At 39.2% G+C, this 11542-nt stretch overlaps 1 protein-coding gene across 1 annotated transcript in view; it reads right to left on the bottom strand.

Moving 5' to 3' along the window:
• Positions 1 to 1849: 1849 nt before the first annotated feature.
• Positions 1850 to 11542, bottom strand: part of ECD (ecdysoneless cell cycle regulator) — a 35068-nt gene continuing 25375 nt past the window's right edge. The window contains exons 10-14 of the mRNA XM_010373081.2: positions 7338 to 7444; positions 7013 to 7199; positions 5725 to 5792; positions 4778 to 4986; positions 1850 to 2886 (exon numbers count right to left, since the gene is read on the bottom strand). Coding sequence (XP_010371383.1) covers positions 2656 to 2886; positions 4778 to 4986; positions 5725 to 5792; positions 7013 to 7199; positions 7338 to 7444 — 802 coding nt within the window. The 3' untranslated portion in view covers positions 1850 to 2655. The remainder of the gene's footprint in view (positions 2887 to 4777; positions 4987 to 5724; positions 5793 to 7012; positions 7200 to 7337; positions 7445 to 11542) is intronic.

Raw genomic sequence — 11542 nt, 5'->3', positions numbered from 1 at the left:
TTGGGGGTAGGGGAAAGGATCCCTATTGGTGACAATTAAACAATTAAGTCCAGGTTTCAAGTCAGTGGAACAACTGAAGCAATGTGCAGGAGAAATGTTAGAGGTCTTGCTGAAAAGAGGAAATAATCATATCTTCAGAAGATTCTAGGCACTAATTTGTGATTAAAGACACAAGCTCCAGAGACCCTAAGGTTATTTACACGTCAAAGTCCCATAGGACTAAAGAGATTCTAGAACTAGAAAAGTTAAAGCACTGAATTTCCTTTTGATCTCAAAAGGTCATTGCTCTCTCCACAGCCAGCAAACCATCATTGCTTTGGGGAAATCAAAGTGCCTTCCTTCATCAGGAAATGTTGAGGGATAATATGTGATGGGACTTGATTGTCTTGTTAGATTGGCAGCTTGCCTTTACCTGGGCTGAACCCAGCATGCAGAAGGGTAAAGCACTCACAAAAGAGAGGTTCTGAGATTTCTTCATATCTTGCAGTTAGAAGAAAACAGTTCAGGGTCCATGTGTATTACCATCTCCCAATCTTTTCTATCTCTATGTGGGTGTGTTTGTGAGCACATGTGTACACATCCCCAATCTGAAAATACTGATAGAAAGGGGAGTGTGCGGAGTTCCTGGTTATGAGTTTCCCAAACTTACCATGGAGTAACTGTTTGTTTTTTGATTAATGTGTTTTTGGGAAAGAAAAGATGAGAGTGGCTAACAGCAGGAGCTGCAACATTGAACTTTGCTTCTCAGTAGTGAGTGGGAAAAGAACTTTGCTGTAGAACTCCAAGGATATCTGAAAGCTGAGGCAGAAAAAAACAGGCTTGGGATACTGAAAATGACAGATAAATAAAAGAAACTTTGGTATAGGGCCTACCTGACCTGAGAATATATATGTGGGCAATGAATTATGAAGGTGCTAAGGATAAATATAACTCATCTGGATCCATGATGCAGAATAGAAAAACAGGTGAAAGTCAGTCAGTCCTGGTAACTGGAATTAAAAAAAAATTTCATTTGTATATTTGCCTGTCTATCGCCCTTTCTCTACCCAATATTTAATCCTCAATGAAGATAAACCTAATGTACCACAAGTGCAATGGGGGGAAACCTTTTTCTCATAGTTGAGCTGGGATGGCATTCTGGACCCCATTTTTAACATGAGAAATGTAGCTTCAAAACAAACAATAAAAATATATTTAAAATAATTATTATTTAAAATGTTAAAATGTTGCACAATATCATCTGATGTGTTACTTTAGTCAATGTGTAACACCCTCTTCCTTAGTTCACTTCAGTGAACACTAGGAAAAGAAAGGATTGGAGTGGGGTACGGTATATTTAGTATTTATTTATTTATTTATTTTTGAGACGGAGTTTCGCTCTTGTCTCTTGGGCTGGAGTGCAATGGTGCAATCTTGGCTCACTGCAACCCCCAGCTCCCGGATTCAAGCTATTCTCCTGCCTCAGCCTCCCAAGTAGCTGGGATTACAGGCACCCACCACTATGCCCAGCCATATTTAGTTTTTCTTAGTTTGTGATAGTAAGTTCTCAAATAAGAACTCAACTACACCATTCTCCTAATTCCTCCCTTAGTCACTGGAGAGGGAACAGTATGAAACTACTTCCACTGTTTTTACTTGGATAGGGTAAGATATAGTAAGGGCATCTCTCTGCTGCATGCAATAAAAAAGAAGAATCCAGAGACCTAGATTATAAAAACATGGTCAATATATGGAGCTCTCTGTAGGGAAGATTTTTTTTTTTGCTTTTAATGGTGAATTTTATGATATATAGATGATACTTGATTTATTTTAGGAGGAATATGAGAATCATTTTAAGAAACATTTCATCTTAGCAATAGATATATCAGCTATATTAAATATCAAACCAATTAATTAAAACAAGTACAGTATCAGGTATGAAATGTCCAAAATAGGCAAATCCATAGAGACAGAAAGTAGACTAGTGGTTTCTAGGGGCTGGGAGTAGAAGGGAATGAGAGACTATTAGTGAGTATGGGGTTTCTAATATTCTAGAATTGGATGGTGGTGATGGTTGCACAATTTTGTAAATATACTAAAAACCACTGAATTGTATAAAGGGTAAATTTTTTGGTATGTGACTTATATTTCAATATAGGTGTTATTTACAAGTAAGTTCTATATCTTGCTTCAGGTACATACATACATGCAAAAATTCACTGACTGTACACTCAAGATTTGTGCACTTAACCATATGCATGTTACGCCACATTAAAAAAAATTGAAAAGAAAAAGTGAATGAGTTATCAAATCCAAATTTGTCTGCCTGAAATTTTGATCTGAGGATGAATAGCAGTAAGGGAGAAATTTAAATATTTAGAATTACTCCAAGGGTATATTGTGGTAGGCTGTGTCCTTAGCACAAAGTGTGTGAATTTCATCTCAAAGTTGTCTAGAGGTTAGATTCTACCCTGCCGAGTTCAAAACCCGTGTGTAACCCACAGCTGAGATCACAAAGACTTGTGCCAAGAGGGCCACAATTCTCATGTAGGAGAAGTCAATCTGTACAACTTGTAATGAAGAAACATTTTTACCAAATGAGTAATTTAAACTAGAAATGAACAGAATCGTATTCAATATTTTTTAAAAAGAGAAAAGAGAAGCTAAATGTGCTGGTTAATTTTTCGTTGGCTTACTTGTTGGTCTGTGATCGATGCTGTCAGGCAGCTGCACTCCCATGCTTTGTAAAAGATTGGAAGCGGGTCCTGCCAGTCCAGCTTGGGAGCTATAGGATTCCAATATATTTGAAACCAGGTTCAGGTCTACATCTACTGGTGCCATAACAGATTCTCCTGTATCAGAATCTTCCTCATCTGAATTGTTGTCAGTAGTCTGGGATACAGGTTCCTTATTCATGGAGGGAAAAGAAAATTATGGGAATAATATGTCATTAGGTTGCATGGTGGTTACAATAAAAAGATAACTAAGCCACAATGTAAATTTGCATTCCAAATTAAAAAGGAAACTTCTTATCCTCGGTAATATAACTGAAAAATGAAGTCTAATAAGTTATATAGCTTAGCACAGATATTAACACTTGGTTCTAAAGATTGTAACACACTTCTCTCCAGGAAAGATTCCTGCAAATCGAATAAATCGCATGTCTATTTTGAAATAGCTCAAGGGCTAACAGAATTAAGATGGTACATTCATAACTTGTCTAAGAGTCTTAAAAGAAAGAAACATAAAAGTGAATATTAAATGAAATAATAATGTAAATTTTCTTCAAAATGAAAGAAGCGAGTGTTCCTTTCTTTCCCCCCAGTGAAAAAGCTTAAAAATGAAAACACAAGGCTTTGTGGTTGCAACCACAAAGACTCTAAATTGTTAGTTGGGCTTCTGATTCCACAAGCTGGGGAAAGGATCTGAAAGATTACAGCTTGATAGACTTTTATGTCCTTGCTACCCAAAGTGTAGTCCATGGAGCAGCAGAATCTCCATCGCTTGGGGCTTATTAGAAATGGAAAATCTCAGCTGGGAGTGGTGGCTCATGCCTGTAATCCCAGCACTTTGGGAGGCTGAGGTGGGTGGATCACTTGAGGTCAGGAGTTTGAGAGACCAGCCTGGCCAACTGTCTCTACTAAAAATAAAAAAATTAGCCAGGCATGGCAGTGCACACCTATACTCCCAGCTACTTCAGAGGCTGAGGCAGGAGAATCGCTTAAACCCAGGAGGCAGAGGGTGCAGTAAGCCAAGATCGCACCACTGCACTCCAGCCTGGGTGACAGAGGGAGACTCCATCTCAAATTAAAAATAATAGTAATAATAATAATAAAATAAAACAAAGTGATTAAAAAAAAAAAAGGAAAATCTCAGGCTTCATCCCAGGCCTACTTAATCAGAATCTATGTTGTAACATGATTCTTTGGTTTATATTCACATTAAAATTTAAGAAATACTGCTTTAGATAAATCTAATGTATAGTTTCTACTAGATTTTGACAATTCTGGAAGTTTATAGTTTTAAAAGTGGTTTAGATGACCAAAGCAAGGGAATTAACATTAATTAAAGGCCTATTGTAGGTTTTTCTGCTGTCTAATTTGGTTCTCATGTTAATTCTATGATATGAGGATTACTGGTTTATGGATACATTGACAGTGGACAGCTGAGGTAGACTTCAAACCCTCACCCATAAGACTCCAGGGTCCTTGCTCTTTCCATAATGCCTCTTTTTAGGATTAGACAGTGGTGGCATTAAAAACTAGGATGAAAACATAAATGGAAAGTGAATTCTAAATTTGGCTCTAAATTAGGGAAACGTACAAAATAAACTGTCAAAACTAGAAAGTTATTTGGATGTTTAAGATCCTTTCTATTTATTTACTTATGTTATTTCATGTTTTAATCCACTGTGGCCCAAGGCACAGTCTCAAAAGGTCTGAGAACATGTGCCCTCTCTTTTTAAAAATCCATTTAAGCTGTAGTTTTTTTTTTTAACTACTTTTGAAGAAAAATCTATTTAAGAAGTTGTAGTGTACAATCGCATTCTAATTTGAGCATATTATATAACCTTTTATTTTAAATCCTGATAGATAACATAGAATAAGTAATATGATGAAGCTTATGTTTAGGAAAATTAAGTCTATGATCCTTTATCCTACCAGAATTAGGAAAACAATTAACATTCTTATTTATTTCAAATCTCACACACCAAAAAAAGAAAAACTATGATAAAACATGGTTTTAGCTATCTGACATACTAGACTCAGAAAGAGAAAAAGGTTAAAAACACACATACCACTTGCTTCCTAGTGGTGAAACTTTTGCCAATGCAGGTGTGTGCTAGTTCCTGGTCCATCTGGGCCATATATGACTTGAGATTATTAAGAGTTCCTTTCAGAGAAGCCTCTTCGCCAGGTTCGTGTGTTTCCAAGTCATCATCACTATCTAAACATTCAAATTCTTCGTCATCCAGATCATCAGAATCTGACTCATGAGGCCTTGGCCCTACACAGACCCCAAGAAAGAAAGAGCCACTTGGTAATTATTATTATTATTACTTTTTAGTTACTACACATCTCAAAATAATTAGAATGTTACCCAGAGAAAAAGACACATAGTCTACTTCACAAAAATCCCTTTTATGAATGGTAATGCTGCCAGATATGTGTGCATTTAATGTTGTAGAAAAGCGTACAGGCTGAGTCAAAGATTTAGCTTTAAAAAAAAATGAATTCGCCGGGCGCGGTGGATCAAGCCTGTAATCCCAGCACTTTGGGAGGCCGAGACGGGCGGATCACGAGGTCAGGAGATCGAGACCATCCTGGCTAACACGGTGAAACCCCGTCTCTACTAAAAAATACAAAAAAACTAGCCGGGCGACGTGGCGGGTGCCTGTAGTCCCAGCTACTCGGGAGGCTGAGGCAGGAGAATGGCCTAAACCCAGGAGGCGGAGCTTGCAGTGAGCTGAGATCGTGCCACTGCACTCCAGCCTGGGCGACAAAGCGAGACTCTGTCTCAAATAAAAAAAAAAATTTAATGAGCAGCTACTATATATGTCAAGCACTGACCTAGGCAGCCTCTACAAAATTATTCATGGGTAGTAATTCATGGTTGAAAGCAACTCAAAACCAGGAAGAGAAAGCAAATATTTTGGCTTCTGAGATATCTAATAACCCAATGCTCTAGCAACAGCCATACGACTTACAGTTTCAAAATGAAAGTCAACATCACACCATTACTTACCTAAAATCTTATCAAAATAATTAAGAAAAGAATCTGCATCAAAAGTGATTGGAGCTTCAGAAGGTTCTCTGCAATATTAAAGGACAAAGACAATTTATTCTAAATACAACTGTTTGAAACTTTTCTAAAGTGGTGCCATTCTTAGGAAAGCTACCAAAGATAGAATTTCTAAGGAGGCACAGCAAGAGAAATTGTAGTTTAAGTTTTAAAAATCCTTGAGTTTATTGGCCTTGCAGGACAACAGAAATGGGAAAGTCTGATAAATGAAAAGTAAAAATATCATCTTTTTTATGTACATTTAGCTTATGCTGATTTAGGGACCTACCCACTCTCTAGCCCCAATAAGATATCTAGCATTAGCAAAACCATTATTTATTTGAGTTACTTTAAATAAAGCCTGTTCTTTTAAGAACTAAAGCTTAAAAAATAAACAAGAACATATCTTCCCTTATCTCTGCTTTCTTAAAGAGAGAATACCAAATATAAATTTAGATCTTTAATCAGGTTCAAGAATATCAACACTAATCATTATATATGTGATACACAAGTAACAATTATTATTACTATTATTATTTTTTTTTTGCTCTCTCTGTAGCCCAGGCTGCAGTGCTGTGGTGCGATCTCGGCTCACTGCCAGCTCCGCCTCCCACGTTCATGCCATTCTCCTGCCTCAGCCTCCCGAGTAGCTGGGATTACAGTCATGTGCTACCATGCCCAGCTAATTTTTGTATTTTTAGTAGAGATGGGGTTTCACCATGTTGCCCAGGCTGGTTTTGAACTCCTGACCTCGTGATCTACCCGCCTTGGCCTCCTAAAGTACGGGGATTACAGGTGTGAGCCACCGCGCCCAGCCTACAAGTAATAATTCTATCTACCTGTTTTTCCTGTTACTTGCCAAATGTAATTTCACATTTCTGTTATTATTTCTGCCTTTGAGTTTTCAGTATCCAATCTGTTTGCAGGGCGGGAGATCAGAAGTCTGAACTTGTTGAAAGCTAAATGTTGAGCCCATAAAGCTACTAAAGAGTAAAGTATATGGTTTCCCTGTGTGGTTCTGGATGATGGTTTTTAGGGTGATCTTTCTGGCTTATTTCAAGGATTGCAAAGGATGAGACTTCTAGAAATCTGACTTCAGATAAGTAAGTTATCACCATACTAGGCACAAAAAAGAAAGAAATCTGTACAACTCATTTACTCAAAAAAAAAAAAAAAAGTGGAAATGGCAATGACTATGACTTCAACATTTGGGTTCTAACTATTTATATATTTATACTTTAACACAAATTACTGAGGCAGCTCTGCTCCCTTGTGGGTTGAGACTTTGGATATGAAAGCTTTCATGCTCTCTGAGACTTGAGTTAAGTCATAGTTCTGCTCCTTCTCCTCCTTGGAAATAGACTCTGATTCTTTTTTGCCAGCAGCTTCCTGCAGCAGCTGGTCCAGCTGATCTGGTGAGAGATCTAACCACTGGTCATCTGAAAAAGAAGAAAGCGTAATATTGCCATTCTACGTTCACATGATAAGTCCTCTTAGGAGAGGATCCTGTGAGACTTAGTAGAACATTTTAATTTTTTTTTTTTAACCCTTCCACTGTATCCTGGTCCATCACTTACCATCCTCTGGAGGAAGATTAGCTTCTTCTTTCTTAAGGTCTTCTATATCAAATGGTATTGTCTGTAATAAGGTTAAGATTTCTTCACCAGGGCTCATAGCAAGAGAACTATGAAAAATAAAAAACATGAGTATTTCTTCATAAGAGAACCTAGAATAGTAATCATAAATATTTAAAGTTGGAAGGGATTAGCTAGTCTAATTTGGGGAGTTTTTTTTTTTTTTTTTTTTTTTTGAGATGGGGTTTCATTGTTGCCCAGAATGGACTCGAACTCCTGGGTTCAAGTGATCCTCCCACTTCAGCCTCCCAAATAGCAGGCACTACAAGCACATGCCAAAACACCTGGCTCTAATTTGTTTGTTTGTTTGTTTTTGACAGAGTCTTACTCTGCCACCCAGGGTGGAATGCAGTGGCACGACCTCGGCTCACTGCAACCTCTGCCTCCTGGGTTGAAGCAGTTATCATGCCTCAACCTCCCAAGTAGCTGAGACTACAGGCATACGCCACCACGCCCGGCTAATTTTTGTATTTTCAGTAAAGATGGGGTTTCACCATATTGGCCAGGTTGGTCTCGAATTCCTGACCTCGTGATCCCCCTGCCTCGGCCTCCCAAAGTGCTGGGATTACAGACATGAGCCACTGCGCCCAGCCTTCTAACTTGTTTTTAAGCATATTTTTAGGTTACAGATCCCTTTTTCTCAAAAAAAAACTTTTACCAGGAACTCTAAAATATAGAAGGGCTCAAAGAAAAATGGCCTTGATTAAAGTGGAGGATAGGCCAGGCACGGTGGCTCATGCCTGTAATCCCAGCACTTTGGGAGGCCAAGGAGGGGAGATCACTTGAGGTCAGGAGTTCACTTGGCCAACATGGTGAAACCCCGTCTCTACTAAAAATACAAAAATTAGCTGGGCATTGTGGCACACGCCTGTAATCCCAGCTACTCAGGAGGCTGAGGCAGGAGAATTGCTTGAACCCGGGAGGTAGAAGTTACAGTGAGCCACCCAAGCATGGGCAACAGAACAAGACTCTGTCTCAATAAATAAATAAAATAAAATAAAAATAAATCAAGTGGAGGATAGAGGCTCAGAGATCTACACAGTTTGCCTTCCCTTTTGGCTCTGAAGCAGGCTCCATGGAACATCATTATGAAGCCACTGATCTCGTATAATTCTTTCTATATATATATATGTATAGACAGGGTCTATATGTATATATATGTACATAGAAAGAGTTGTGTTATATTAATAGTACATATACATATAAAACACGTACTAAAAATACATAAAGACATACATATAATATATATATTTTATATATAAAGAAGATCCAGAAGTATCAATTAAAATTTATCTAGCATGTATTAAATGCTATGCTAACACTTTAAATACATTTTCTTATTGAGTCCTCTCATCACTATTATAGAAGGTAATAATCCTGTTTTACAGATGAGAAAACCAGAGCCTAGGGAAGTTCTATAACTTTTGCAAAGTCTGTACTACCCAAGAGGCAGAGGTTGCAGTGAGCCAAGATCATGCCATTGCACTCCAAGCTGGGCGACAAGAGAAAGACTCCATTGGGTGGGGGCTGTGGCTCACGCCTGTAATCCCAGCACTTTTGGGAGGCCGAGGCAGGCAGATCACGAGGTCAGGAGATCGAGACCATCCTGGCTAATACAGTGAAACCCCATCTCTACTAAAAAAAAAAAGAAAAAAGAAAAAAAAGCCGGGTGTGGTGGCGGGTGCCTGTAGTCCCAGCTACTTGGGAGGCTGAGGCAGGAGAATGGCATGAACCTGGGAGGTGGAGCTTGCAGTGAGATGGGATCACGCCACTGCACTCCAGCCTGGGCGACACAGTGAGAGTCCATCTCAAAAAAAAAAAAAAAAAAAAAAAAAGAGCAAGACACAGTCAAAAAAAAAAAAAACCTCATTCCTTAAGACTTAACTCAAATACCTCCTCCCTGAAGCCTTCCAGTATCTTTCTTTTTTTAACTTCTCTGCTTCAACCTTTGTGAAAGTTTATTACCTTCTCACTATGATCTCTTTAGCATTTGATATTCCACAATGATTTTTATTTTGCCTTTTGTTATGATTATTTGGGTTATTCTTTTCTCCCTCCTAGTAATGTTTACATATTAATAATACAGAGTAGGGACAGTTCCCCATCACCTATGTGATTTTGCAAGAGATGCAAATGTTTATTCAATTAAAGCAAGTCCTTTATACAACTTGATTTGGTCCATTCTTAATAGTTCAGACAGGGTGCCATCAATTTATGTAACAAATCATGTCACCATTATGTCACTGACTCAACATATAAGTATCTCTGTGCATAGTTTCTTTTTTTTCTTTTTCTAAGACAGGGTCTCACTCTATCGCCTAGGCTAGAGTGCATGGCAGGATCACAGCTCACTGCAGCCTTGACTCTTGGGCTCAAGCAATCTTCCTACCTCAGTAAGTAGCTGGGATTACAGGCATGAGCCACTGTGCCTGGCTATTTGTTTGTTTATTTTTAATTTGAGTAGCTGGGATTACAGGTGCCCACCACCTCATCCGGCTAATTTTTTGTACTTGTAGCAGAGATGGGGTTTCACCATGTTGGCCAGGTTAGTCTTGAACTCCTGACCTCAGGTGATTCTCCCACCTCAGTCTCCCAAAGTGCTGGGATTACAGGCGTGAGCCACTGCGCCCGGCCTATTTATTTATCTTTAATTGACCAAAAAGGGTAGATGTTTATCATGTAACTTAAAAATATTGTAGAGATGTAATCCCAGCACTTTGGGAGGCTGAGGAGGGCAGATCACAAGGCCAGGAGATTGAGACCATCCTGGCCAACATGGTGAAACCCTGTCTCTGCTAAAATACAAAAAAGATTAGCCGGGTGTGGTGGCATGCGCCTGTAGTCCCAGCTACTCGGGAGGCTAAGGCAGGGGCATCGCTTGAACTGGGGAGGCAGAGGCTGCGGTGAGCCGAGATCGCGCTACTAAACTCCAGCCTGGCGATAGAAAGACTCCATCTCAAAAAAAAAAAAAAAAAAATGCCTGTAGTCCCAGCTACTTGGGAGGCTGAGGCAGGAGAATGGCATGAACCTGGGAGGCGGAGCTTGCAGTGAGCTGAGATCCGGCCACTGCACTCCAGCCTGGGCGACAGAGCGAGACTCCGTCTCAACAAAAAAAAAAAAAAAAAAAAAATTGTAGCGAAAGCTAATGTTTCCTTTGATGACCACTGCCACCCATCCCAATCCATTGTCTTGTTCCCCAGAGGTGACTGCTTTCTCAAGTACACTTCAGTGCTTTTCTCTCTCTGTGTGTGTATATATATATATGTTTCTATTTCTTGTATTTGCTGTCTGTCCTTTTGCTGGAATGTTATTCCCCTAAATACCTGAATGCCTCACTCCTTCACTTCATTCAGGTCCCTTCTCAAAGAAAACTTCCTTAGAAAGGCCTAAGGAAGTTTAATCTTCTAGAAGATTAAACTTATCTATCTAGAAGAGCAGTCTCTACCCCTGTATCCCCACTCACTGCTTTTTCTTCATAGCACTTACCACCATCTAACATTACATAATGGCTTGCGGTCTTTCTCCTACGTTAGCATGTGAGCTCCATAAGGACGAGGACACTTTGGGTTCATTTATTATATTCCCAATGCCTGGAATAGGACCTGGCACATAGGAGGCACTCAATAAATATTTGTTGAATAAATGAATATATATGTATCTATAAATAATGTATAGTTTTGTTTTGTTTTGAGACAGAGTCTTGCTCTGTCACCTAGGCTGGAATGCAGTGGCACAATGTCGGCTCACTGCAACCTCTGCCTCCAGGGTTCATGCGATTCTCCTGCCTCAGCCTCCTGAGCAGCTGGGACTACAGGTGCATGCCACCACGCCCAGCTAATTTTTGAATTTTTAGTAGAGACAGGGTTTCACCATATTGGCCAGGCTGGTCTTGAACTCCTGACCTCGTAATCCACCTGTCTTGGCCTCCCAAAATGCTGGCATTACAGGCGTGAGCCACTGCGCCCAGACTGTATTTTGTGTATTTAAAATTTTTATATGTGTAACATCCACATGGTATGTATTTTATTCTTTTTCATTTTAATTTTTAATTTTTGTGGGTACATAGTAGGTGTATATATTTACAGGATATATGTTTTGATACAGGCATGTAATGTGAAATAAGCACATCATGGAGAATGGAGTATCCA

Source organism: Rhinopithecus roxellana, chromosome 11, assembly GCF_007565055.1.
Source record: "Rhinopithecus roxellana isolate Shanxi Qingling chromosome 11, ASM756505v1, whole genome shotgun sequence".
Classification (NCBI taxonomy): Eukaryota; Metazoa; Chordata; class Mammalia; order Primates; family Cercopithecidae; genus Rhinopithecus; species Rhinopithecus roxellana.
This window is presented reverse-complemented; position numbering and strand designations above follow the sequence as displayed.